At 40.9% G+C, this 12902-nt stretch overlaps 1 protein-coding gene across 5 annotated transcripts in view; it reads left to right on the top strand.

Annotated features, from left to right (window-relative positions):
* Positions 1-12902, top strand: part of ATL2 (atlastin GTPase 2) — a 40334-nt gene that overhangs the window by 2696 nt on the left and 24736 nt on the right. Inside the window, exons 2-3 of one of the 5 annotated variants that reach the window (XM_054193927.1) lie at positions 802-1022; positions 1966-2057. The exons of 1 other annotated variant lie outside the window; for it this stretch is intronic. In XM_054193927.1, the coding sequence (XP_054049902.1) occupies positions 2006-2057 (52 nt within the window). In that variant the 5' untranslated portion in view covers positions 802-1022; positions 1966-2005. Of the gene's footprint in view, positions 1-801; positions 1023-1099; positions 2058-12902 lie in introns of those variants that run through there. 3 more of the 5 variants (XM_054193924.1, XM_054193922.1, XM_054193925.1) reach the window with 3 other exon arrangements.

Consider the following 12902-nt stretch of genomic DNA (forward strand, 5'->3'; position numbering starts at 1 on the left):
ACCCTGGCAGGGCAGTCTTTGCATGGGAAGTTTTAAACTTTAAAATCAGACTTAATGATTTCCTTGTTTTTACTGTTGCTGCATGGTGTGCCTACAATGTGATGTGCAAACTGCTCGTTTGAGTGCAGTTTTCCAACTTTTTGTTAAATCCTGCATTAACTTCTCAAACTTAGTGTATTAGTATTTTAAGGTTTTGTCTTTAATCTCAACTATCTAAGGTGAACCAGGCACAAAAATATTTTCTAAGCTTCTATGTAGGCAGGCCTGTATTTGTAATTAACTGGAAGTTTTCAGAAGTAGTTATATACATTGGTTCTTAAGACTTTACTCTGACTGTGTCTCTTTCTCAAAACATTTTCAGCAACATGAACTTCTTGAGATGTCCTGGAGGAAAGATGGAAGTAGCTTTCCTTGTTTTTGGAAGGTTGTTCTTGACATGAAGAACACTGTCTCATCCCATAGCTGATTTTGAGGTCATAGTGCTGTGTAGGGAATTGATTTACGTGAATACATTTGTAGGGTTGCGATTTGTATCCGTAATACCAGAACAAATGGATGAGCAAGTTTGAAATAGGTGTGAAAACATCACTCAGATTGGTGTCTGCTGTTTCAAGTAGCTGCAGAGAAATGACTGATATGAAATGAGTGAGGTCTATTAGGACAAGGTTTATAATCAAGTAATTTCTATCAGCAAATTAATGCGTAATAGGGACTAATGTTCTGAGGGCATTGGTAGCTAACTTGTCTGACCTTTAACTTCTGTTTTTTTTTTTCTGAAATAAATCAATATATTTTGTGTAGTGTTCACTTCCAGGAAAGCAAGATTTTATGTGCTTGCTGAGCACGCTTTTTGAAACACATTCAATATAAAAGTTGGAGAAACTCAGAAGGCATTTAAATTTGGAAGACGATCCTCTGTCCGCTTAAGAGATCTGGGATGGAATCTGAGGAATTTGAAGATCTGTCTTTCCTTCCCCATTGCTAATTTTTATTTGACTGAATTTATCTTCTAAGACTTGAAGGTAACACCCATTGTATTCTGCAGCTGTACAAACAAGTTACTGGGAGATGGTCTAGGGTATAAATTAATACTAGGCAAGTACTACCTGTTGGTGTTTAACTGAGTTCTCACTCTGCAGCAAAGCAAGGAGCTTTCCCTCCCCCTTTGCATTTGTGAGAGAGAGGACATGCGCCATTATAGTGCCATAGATGGTAAATTCACATAATGAATTACGTCAGTGGCAAGTTGTTCATGTGCTTACATATCCTAAAGCAATCTAGTTAGTTTGCCTGGAGTCTGTCACTGTGAATTCCATCTGCTCCAGGGGGATGTTGCTCCTTGAGCTAACAAGACTAGTTTGTATCTTATTCTAGCGTGAGAATAGTAGATCTTTGTGCTCAGTATGATCTGTAAAGCTAAATAAGGATCTCCTCTCTTTCCCATTAACTAAACAGAAAAAATAGCAGCGCTAACTTTATAATTAGTAGTAGTTAGTAGCTGGCTCCTCTTTAAGGTTGGAAAAACTTAAAGCAGAATGTTTGACACCAAAGATGGCATTCCTAGGCCATATAGCTTGCAGGACAGTCTGATAAAAGTTACTTGAGTGAAAGCTGGTAAGCTGGGTTTTGGAATTCCTATTTGATGCCAACTTGATAAAAATCATGAGCAGGGCTAGTAAGAAATAAAATATAATGTGAAAGAGAAGTCCATTTGGGCCTCTGCGGAAATTATTTATGAAAGACCAGCTGCTTTTAAAAGAATCACCCTGCTGTTCTGTCCCCTGGAGGAATAGATAAGAGAACTGTCAAAGCTGTAAGATACACAAAGTACCTTTTGGGAAAGGACTCGGCTTACAGCTCGGTTACTGGGCCTCTATTTACGGCTTGCGTATGGTATGAGGGATATTTTGATATGCATTTGCTAGGAGGGGAGAGGTCTCATCTAATATTTTTTTCTTCTTCTAGATGTATTTCCGGCTTTATTTTCAGTGCAGACAATGAGCAAATGACTGATTGCATTTTCAAGCCCTACATACCAGTGATTTCTGCATGGCCAGGTGGGGTTTGTGTGCTACTGCAAGTCTTGGCAAGTTTCTGTTAAAAGACTGGAATAGCAGCCAAAACCTGGAAGGCAGCGGCATTGAAGATTTGAACTAATAAAATGTTACACAGATTACAGACATGAAGTGTAGAATGTAATTTCCAGTAAATTGGTATTTGAGAGTAGAACTTAATTTGCTCTTATGCAGTTGTTGCTCATGTGAGATCAGAATCAGGTTCCAGTCTGTAATTAGTGTCAAATTGTAATACCTTTTTTTTTTTTTCCACTATCACCTTAGAGATTGGCACGTTGAATTTACAAGTTCTCATTGGTCTCAGCGAAGTATTTGAAGTGTCTTTTGAACAATGTGTTGTGTAATGATTCCAGGACAACAAGGCTTTCTTTTTTTTTCCTTGGATTAAAAATTATAGAAACCTGTTGGAGAACATGTCTCAACTGCTTGTACTGACGTGTTAGGACTACTTCTTGTTTGTTGTGTGTACTTGGAAAAGTTGTTCTCACCTCTTATCTTCTCAAACAGGGTGGTACTGCTGAGTGGAAGAATAAGTGCAGTTATTTTAACTGTCTCTGTAAACCCAATCCTGTGATGCCTGCAAACTTGCATGCTGTGTCTTATTCCTCTCCCCTCCTCAACCCTTTCTGCATTTTTAGCTCCTCAGGTAAATGTAAGAAAGGGTCTTGTGGCTGTTCATTTGTCTTGGTCTGTGTAGTGGAATCTACTCAGGGAACCTTAAACAATTGGTAAATGAAAGGTACCATCTGTCAATCCTCTGCCTAATGTGGAAGTAATCACAATACTGATTTCATGGGAGGAACAGTCACTTGAAGCACCTGAACTGCTAGGCGTGGAGGTAGAAGTTTAGCTTCCTTGAATGTTTTGCTTAGACATAGAATAGTAATGAAAATGACTGCTGTCGAAAATTAGATTAAGGGTCTTGATAAAACCAAATCACTTAATTAAAACAAATCATCCCGCTTTTAAGAGAAATAATTTCTTAAATACATTGTAATTCTGAACTAATACTAAGGACTTCTTTTTTTTTTTTTTTTTTTGTTAATGACAGCAGTGCGATTCTAAACATGGCCTTAAAACTTCCCTCAAGGCAATTATCTTCCAAGCAACAAAGTCTTAAGCTTGTCATGGGAATGAGGGAGGGAATGCAGTACAGAATACTTAAAAGGAGATCTTTCAAAATGCTAGTATGTCAGACTTCTTAGTACATAAATTGTTTGGAAAAGTGCAATAAGTAATGCTTTTGGGGGCTGGGGCACAGAACTGGGGTATTTTCTAGTGCTTATAGTACTATAGAAATAAATAGCTACTGAAAACTTACCACATGTTATGCTCTGAGATTTAAAAGGCAAAAAAAAAAATCTTTCAAAATAAAATAATCGTGGTAGGAGCATTAAGAAATGCAACTTCTACTATTAAGCTTAATTCTTTTCAGTGGAAAACTGAACACGCTGTCCACTATGAGCATTTAGATAGCAGATGCGATTAAATACTTGTGGAACCTTCAGATGCTACTAGGAATCCTACTTGTTTGAGAAGAACCTTCAAATGCAATCTGGTGCTTTTAAAGAGGTTGTAAGTTGGCTTGTGGTGGACTGAGTGTTATTCTTAGAGTCTCAGTCCAAGTACTCTGAGTTGCAGGCATATCACTGTTTCATTAATCAAATATCAAACTGAGCTGTTCTGTAGTCTAAACTGTTGTTGACTTATTTCTGTAGTGCATTAAAACTGATTAGATTAAGCTTTTATGAGCTTTGAAGAGTGCTACACTGCTATCTATCTCTGTTTGGGTTCATCTTCTAAACCTAGACTTCTCTCCCCAGTGTTTGTGCTCTATACACTGTAAGGAAAGTTTTCATGGATCCACAGAATGAGGACAATAAATATGACCTACAAAAACTAAAATGTTGGTTGGAGGGGGGTGTTAAACATACAGTTGTCAGTTGTATTTCCCTGTTCCTTCTCCACCAAAGTGAAAGATGGATATTAAATCACTTGTAGTCTCAACATAAGATATGGTATGCTGTCCTGTAGAACAGCAGTTAGATTGACTAGATGTATTCAGACTAGTCCAAGAACTTGACTTAAAGAGAAGTAGTAACCAACTCCCCTTCTGTGTTTGTTCCTTTCAGGAGGATGGTGTGGCTTGCCTTGCCTCTAGGATTACTCTCCTCTTTTTCCCCACTAGGCTTGACTGGCCAGCAGCCACTAGCGTACACGTAACAATGGCATTTGCTGTCCCAGGAAAATCCTGTTTAAAAACCAAAAATGGTTCTGTTGTTAAGACTCTTGTTTTGCTATGGGTGGCTGAGGTTTCTGTGGTAACAAGTGCTGTGAATCATGGTAAAAAAAGCTTAGGTAAGTCTTGAGCCCTTTGAACTGATACAAAGGTGCTTGTTGCGTGGAACTGAGCTACTAAAGTGAAGTGTTTACAGCATCCTTGTGACAACTGATTTTTGAGATCAGAATTCTAATCTACTCTTTAGTAGAGATAGCTTTTAGCAGGTACAGTATATTCAGTAGGAATGTCCAAGGGAATGCTCCTCTAGTGCAGGAAGGATTACGCCAAGCTCAAGGTCTTCCCACCAGTTATGCATCCTAGCCTTTGTTATTGACAAAACTGAAATTAGTGTTAACCTCCATTTGCAAAGGAAGGAAACCTTGTCGTTAAGTGAAGGTTAACAAATGTGTTGGCTAGCCCAGCCTAAACCTGAACTCTTTCAGATCGAGACAAATCCTTGGCAACACACAGTCCGATCCAGTTACAGCCCAGTTGTCTACCCATCTTTGCAGTGTTATCACATATCACTAAGTCAGTCTCCACATGAACATGCTTCTTAGCTGTACTTGTGAGTTCTGAGAGTCTGGAGAGGTTTTCCAGCTTAACTAGGTTGTAGTCACAAAGCTGATCTTTTCTTCTGGCAGCAGTGCCCAGTCAAGCAGCTTGTGCCTCCCCCTCAATTGTGCTGGTGCAGCTGTTTCGGAGGCTGTAGAGTGCACTGCACATCACCTTGTGTTTGTTCAAGATAAGTTGGTGCCTGGACCAAGGCCAGTGGTGCCAACACAGAGGGCAGCAGTCCTGTACCGTTCAACAGCACAGCTGAACCAACCCTATGCCCTGCAGATAAAGCTCTGTAGCTCCATAATTCTGCTTTTTGCTTGTCTTCAGGTCTAGTGCTTGTTGGATTCTTATTGACATGATGCAGTTTGCAGAAGACTGTTCGTATTGGATTGCTTTTTCTGCTGGTTTGGTTTGTTTAGCTGACTTGACTCTCAGCAGCGTCAGATATGTAGCAAAATTAGCAGGAAAGGCAGTGTGGTACTGCGTGGTGCTGGAAATGGGAAAGAGTGGGAGAGCCCTTGTGTGAGTGGGTGGTTAAGACTCAGCTGTGCTACTGAAACAGGCTTGAGGAGGCAGTTACTGGCACTGTCCTGTTGGCAGAATAAATGTGCATTGAGCTGTTGCCTTAGCAAGGGACTTTTGTGCAGGAACAGCAATAAGGCCTGGCAGAGACTCGGGAGTTGTGGAGAATAGGTGCGGGGCTCTGAAGTATATGGACATGGTTAGGTGCAGTATCAATTATTACGGGTTAATTGCAGGAAAGCGATATGGCAGCCCAGGCCTCTTTCTCTATGTGCTTAGCAGCAGGGATTGTGATGAAAACTACTTTTGTCGTAGCTGTGTGAGAAAGGTCTCTTCCTCCAGCGGAGATAAAGTAAACACATGCAAAATGTGATTTGGTTGGTTTGGTGGGTTTTTTTTTTTGTTTCAGTTCTCCCTAAATGTGACTTGCATGGGGCTTTTTTTCTTGTTTCGGTTCACATTGTTGATCTGGGCGTTAATTGTGTTGGCACATGTTGTTGTGTTTTTCCCCCGTCACACTTCCCTTTCATCTGGTGGGTGTGTTAGTGATGCTGCCAGGTTAAGAACAGTGGAGAGGGAGGAGGATTTGAAATACTGCATGAAGGTGTCCGAAGGTAGTTACTCTATCAGTTTTGCTAGCTATGTGATCTAGAGAAGGCAGGTTCTTAAGGTAAACCCGGTCTCTCCCTGCGCTGCTCTTTATTCTTTGAAATTAAATGTAGAACTTTTTATTAAAACCGAATTACAGAGTTCAGTGCTGGAAAAGCTGGATGGGAGGCTCTCCTAGCTGCAGGGACTGAAAGGGAGGTGGGAAGCTGAGTGTGAACTGGAGGTTGGGCTAAAAGATCACTATTGCTTAGAAGCTTCAGGTTGTTAGAAGCATGGTTTGATCAAAAAGGAAAAATTAAAGCCTCTTTGGCTTGCTCTGTTCCTGACTTGACAGCTTGTTTATCCTGGAAATGAGTATGAAAACTGGCCCTTTGGCATACCTCCCTGTACAGCAAAAGGGAGCACTTGCTTTGCTTGCTGCTGAGCTCCTCTATGGCCATGGTGCAGATGCAGCTGGCTGACTAAACCTATCCTGGCTACTAATCTGAAGATCAGGCATGGGGTAATTGCAATTGACATCTCTCACCTTATTCTTTTCTCTCTGTCCTTCTCGTTCAAAATCTTCGTGTGGGTTAGCTGATCACTGTTTAAATTGTCAGCTGCTGACATGAGAAATACATACAAGGTACATAAAATGTAGTTATGGCCTAAACCAGTTAGAAATATTGACTGAGTCTTCTTGGGTGAGCAACAACCTTAAATAAAATCACTCTGAAATACAAGCAGAAGTCTACCTAGTTTAAATCTGTGGCCTGCAAGGATCCGGTTAGCCTGCAGTGTTCACGCAGAGCTTTCGCTTGCCACTTCCAGAGTCCATGGTGAACTAGGGCATTGTCAGATCTGGTGTATTCTCACTCCTTTCCTCAAGAACCTGGAGGATTGGTAAGAAAGGGGAGAAAAGGCGAGGAAGAGGCCTTTTAGTGCTTTCGTCTGCCTTACTCTTAGTATTCTAAAGCAGCATTCTTTGAGGGGGCTGGAAAAGTACTGGTAAACCTTACTGTGGGTAGAGATCCTGTTAGGTCCTTCAGTGAGTGTGCTAATAATAGCTGTGATTTTTAGGCAGAGTGGAAGGAGGATGAGAAGCATGCTTTGTCACTATCCCTACCCTCCAAGTTTTTCCTTGTAGCTATGGAGAAACATCTTTCTTAGTAAGTTCATGATGTGCTTTCAGAAAAGCAATCCTTTTATATTTTTATATATATATAAAAAATTTTTTTTTTTTGCTACTTACTAGGCTGTGTCAGGGTTTGTGCTGCTTCTGTCGTAGTCTCTGCTTATTGGTATTCTCTTGTGTGCATTTGCTGAAAATGGCTGAATTTGAGGGTTGACTTTTTTGCTGCACCTCTTCATTATAATGAAGTCTCCCTCTAGCTTTTCTGTCCCCTTAAATGGAGAATGCAAAATGCATAGCCATGGGAGAGCTGTGTGCTCCTGCACGCATGCAGACCATTCAACAGAGAAGCAGTGTAAAGCACTTAAGAGTAGTAGACAGGCCTGTTGTTTGATTAGTTATGATGCTTCATAGGTATCTAGGTCATCAGAATATCTTCTTTTTCCCTTTCCCTGGCAGAATTGTAGCTTCAGGTACTTCTCGCTTCTGCTCACAGTTTATGTAACAGTTCTAGATCTGTCCCTTAATGTCCCATTGCCCTGAAGGAACAGAGAGAGTTAAATGCATCTTCCCCCCTCCCCTACTCCTCTGTCAGTCTTATTGGATATCCAAACAAGTCTTTGGAACTTAGCTCATCAGTCCTATTTATAGCTGAAATATTCAAAACGTTTAATTATTTCTGGCCTTAAAATGAGCTACTTGGCAGTATTTGCTAGTCAGCAATAGGAAAGCACTGATGCATTAATGTCTGTGACAGCCCCATAGCTTTCATGTGGGTCTTGATGAGTTTATTGTATGGAGTAGTACTCCTAGAGAAAGGGGAGGACAATTTTGTGACTTTAGTGATTTTTTTTTTTTTCCCCCCAGTAGATGTGCCAGATTTTTTACCTTGTCCAAATAAGGTTTGAAGGTTAACCTATTTTTTTTTTCTATGCTCTGTAACTCAGTTCACACATGCCTACACTTTCCTCAGTTCACTACACCAAAACAAGAAACATTTAAACAGTTTGTCTCCTTTCTCTCTAAGGAAAATTTCCTAGGTGAAGCTTTGAGAGAATGCATTACATTTAAATGTGCAGCAGTTTCCTCATGATAACGTATTTTAAGCTTTTGATTCAAGCTGTGAACTCCCTCAGATCGTGGAGGTAGAACAAGATTTCAAGCCAGATGGTTTGAGGTTAGTGTAGCCCACTTCAGCTTGCTTTGCCATTCAGATGTGTGTAGGAACCTATTGTGCATCTGTATTGAACTATGAGGGTGAGACTTAGGATAGCTTTTGTATGGACAGAATTGTGTGGTGTCTGTGGAGCATAAGGAAAAAGTTCAGGGATGCTGAGAGCTGAAGTATTGGGGGTACTGGAAGCTTTGATTTAAAGTTGGGCTTCTAGCAAAGTTCAGGTTTCTGTACAAACAAGATATTAAGACTACCATCTTGAAGATATATGGAGTGAAGTCTTTTTAACTCCTTGGGATATAGCAAATGGAAGGACACTCCTATGTTACAGAGATTTTTACAACGGTATGCTAATGAAAGTGACTTCTCTAGTCTTTGTTCATGATCCAAGTCTTAAGTCACTAAAAAGCAAATGGCATTTCATTTTATTTTAATGTTGTGCTGTATCTGTGCAGTTGTCTGTGTCCAACCCAGTGTCCAGAGAAGCAATTACTAGTTGTCATTCAGTACTTGTTAATCAAAAACGTATACTGTATCTAAAACCAGCTGAGTTTAGCAATTAACATGAGCTTTTTTTTTTAGTCATGAAAGAATGTGAATGATGTGTTTAATGAGCTCAAGCTGTAGTTGGGTTTAAATTTAAAGGTAACTATGTTGGTACTTTATTTCAATTAATGTGCAGGAACTTGCATTTGAAGCAGGCTGTCTCTTATTTTCATAGCACGCAGGTTGAGCTGGCTGTTCTCACTCCCATGTTCTTACACGGCAGGACAAATAGGTCATCAGCTGCTAGCTGTGTACTTGGGGGAAGCAGGAATTAGCTTTTCGCTTTACCTCATACTTTAAGAAATGGGTTATTTAGTTGAGTTTGTTCAGTTGAAATAATGTCTGTACATACACAAGAAGCTACTGTTCTCAAAATCTGGCTTAGCATTTTAACAAACGGTGCTTGTTCTGGATACTTAGCTGATGAGTGTCATTAGTAGTCCTGCTGTAGTTGTTGCTGAATGGAGTGAAGAGCTTGTCGGGAAACTGGGTGGTAGTATCTTCTCTTGGCTCTATTTGCTTCCATTCAAGTCCGTCTGCTTCTGTGCCTTGCTGTACAGTATAACTTCTCTTGTATCTCCTAGCCTGTTTGACCTGGGTTAGGAAGTGATTATGCACAGTCAGAACTGTGCATTAGCTCACGTGCTCTAATTGAATGAATCGGGTTGGAAGAAGCCAAAATGGAGTTAGGGAGTGATTAGCCTCAGTAATAGGCCTGGATGGGCGGCAGATTTCAGGGACAAGTCCAGCTGATGATCTTTTTGCATCAGCTCCAGCCACAGTGGTAGATATGACTGTAGTCTGGAGTGTGTTAGGTCAGTAGCACAGAAGCTTCAAAGGTCAGATGAACATCCTGAAAAAATAAAAATATAGCTATGGCTTTCTGGGCCTGCAACAATGTGCTGCAAGCTCTAGTGCCATATGCTTTGACAAATGAGAGCTTTTCTGTACGTACTATAAGCTTGAGGTCTGGTCTTTTGTGGACTTGGGGATTTCCAAGAGCATTAAGACCAACCCCGTGAGTGAGTTGGATGAATCTACCAGCCTGTCTTTAGTACTCTGGCAGGAGGCAACGTTACCTGGCTGTCCTGCATGCAGTGCAAGGAGCCACCAGCCATTCCTCTGAAACAACCACTCCCTGAGCGTGGATGTGCTGGGTCTTTACCCCCATTACTGGGATGGAACTGGACTTCTGAAAGTGTTAAGAGACACTGTAAAAAAACTAACAATAAAAAAAACAAACAAAACAACAGAAGTCTGGTGCTTTGGCTGTCTCTGTAGCAGTAAAGAATGTGTTGTCATGGAGACATAGGGAGGCTGCCATGAGCTTTGCAAGTCCAAATTACTGTCCAGTTCGCTGGAAATGCTTCAGTGTAGGGATGGTCATTCTGTGAATGCCACCTTCTAAAGTTAGTCCTCATCCATTCCTATACTTGATTTGCTGGGACTATTGCAATAACCTAGAGCAGTTTGTGGTCCTTAGACTGGGCTTTAAGACAAATACACTTAAATTCTGAGTTTCAGGTAGTGCACTATGACCATGCTGGTGCAGGTGAGGAAAGGGAGGGGGTAGTAAGGAGTTCTGAATTTCATTAACTCCTGGCCTGACTAGACAGTGATATCAGCATGCTTATTTTATGAACTACTTACAGAACTTACAACAATGCTTCTGCAGCTTTTGCAGAAAACTGGACTGTGAAGTGTGACTTCTTGTCCTGACCATTGTTTTGAGAGACTTCTCTGAAAGTAGTTTTTGGAAGCGGAATGTGATCCTTCCCAGGATGCTGAAGCCTTTTAGAAAGGCTTCCAAAGTACTCCAGTGCTGCCCAAGATGGTGGCTACCCAGAGTAACAGGGTAAGCAGCCAGAAGGTAGTATAGAGGACCAAAAAGGTGGTGACATCTGCCTAGGAGCATGTGACAAGTTAGCATACGCTGATTATGCTGCTGGGACGAGCAGTAACACTTGTTCTACAGTTAACATGCTTAACTTACTCAATGTCTGTCCTGCTAATTGCTAACTAGTTCAGAATCTCTTGAAGGGAAGGGTGTGCTCTAACTCAAGCGTGAAGTTATCAAACCAGCTCTTCTGGATGGATCAAGTTTCATTCATAGCTGTCAACACTATAGTTCTCCACCCTCTGAAGTGCTTGATTCATGTCAATGGTGATCTTTTCTGTAGGTGGGTTGGCAGCTTTCAGATACATTAGACTGGCTAGTCAAAAAAACCCAACCCCAAAAAACCAACTCGACCCAAAACAAACAAAAGAGCCAACTTGATACTCTGGACTTGACTTTGCAATTTCTGCTGGTAAGTGAAATCTAATAGGAATTGAATATGGCCTAAGATGAATCTTCTTTCCTGTCCCCTCTGAGCTAAGTGAGCTCCGGGGGTGCAGAATTAATAGTATTAATATTGTTGTTAATCGTACAAGCTTTTAACAGGCATATTGTGTGTAAGCTCTTGATAGTACTATCTACTTGTGATAGGGAGAATCTGCTTGTTTAGAAACAACTAGTGATAAAAGACCACTGTACATGTTTGTTCGGAAAGCTTCTTGGCTTGAAGAGGCCAGGTGGCTATGCTCTGTGCTGGTGGAAGGGTGTTGCTACAGCTCGCGCTTTGAGGTCTGTTAAAGTTCTGATGACTTCCAGGTAGGAAAGGATGGTTAATGTCAGGCTCCAGGTGAATGAAGAGAAGTTGTGGATGTTGCTTCAGACTACGTTACAGTCTGCCTTAGTTTACAAAACTGATACCTGACTGCAGCTGAAGTGAAGTAGTGTTTAAATAAAACAATATGAGGCTGTTTTAAGTAATCAAGTTAAATTTGTTGCCTGGGGAATAGGTAGAAGCAGAGGGTTTGATACATTGTGTGGATATCTGTTTGCTAAAACAGGGACATCTCGTCTTGGACCTGTCTAATCTTAACATATTTGTCAATAGAATTATTCCCTTTATGTTTCCAGGCTGTGACACTGAAGGCTTTCTTTCTGACTGTCAAAATCTTCATACCTCACCTGGGCTATTTTCTGGCGTACAAAGGATGCTATCTGTATGGGACAAAAGCTGTTTTGTAAGCTTTTTCAAAAAAAGAGGGCTTGTTTAATTTCTGGGAATACAAAAGCTTTAAGCCAAAGGCGAGAGGTTTTTTTTTCCTTCTGAAGTGGTGACCAGTATTCTATCAATGTAGTTTGTATAGTTTAGTATCCTGTTGACAGCTTTTTTTCTTAAAGTTACTCCTTCCAGTTGTCAGGCTGCTGGTGCAATTGAATTTTTTGGCTGGCTTTGTCAACCAGTTTGAGTTAGAGTGGTGCTAGGGCCTGTTCTGCACACCCACTTGGTTAGTGTTGGAGTTTAGTTCTAGCTGCTTAGGATTTAAGCATTCAAGTTACTTCATTTTCAAACCAAGTACTACGCTAGCTTAATCCCTTCAGAGCAATTTTTTTTTTTTTAAGATTTAGTTCCACTGGCTTTTGAGGCAGCACAGATTCAATGCTTAGAAATGAAAATGTCCCCTCTGATTTGCAGTGAAGTGAAATGTTGTTAGAACTAGCTAAAGAGACAGCCGCTGGAAAAATTCCAGGGTCACCATGTTACCAGTTTTTCAAGTTCATGATAATAACTCAAATGTCTCATTACATCCACAGAACAGAGTGCATTGGGGCCCTGTTCATAAGTCTTTTGCTGAGGATGGTATCTAGGATGCAAAGTCTGGCAGAAATGACTTGGCAGGTCCTGTGTGTATTGGCAGGGTCTGCCATGAACAAATTAAACTGTGATGCATCCCATGGTGCTTCATGACACATCCCTGCAAGAGAATATTGCTTCTGGGCTGCTTCCACAGGAAGCATGGGGGCCATGTAACATACCTGCATGCAATGCATCAAGTAACTGGAGATGGCCACTTCTTGGTCTTCATTAAAGCAGTGCTTGGAAATGCAAGCATGACTAGCAGTCCAAAGTACTTAAATTCATACGGTGATTTTTCCACATAAGTAACTGCTAGGAAGGTGCCTCAGTCAGG

The sequence above is a fragment of the Rissa tridactyla genome, chromosome 3 (assembly GCF_028500815.1).
Source record: "Rissa tridactyla isolate bRisTri1 chromosome 3, bRisTri1.patW.cur.20221130, whole genome shotgun sequence".
Lineage (NCBI taxonomy): Eukaryota > Metazoa > Chordata > Aves > Charadriiformes > Laridae > Rissa > Rissa tridactyla.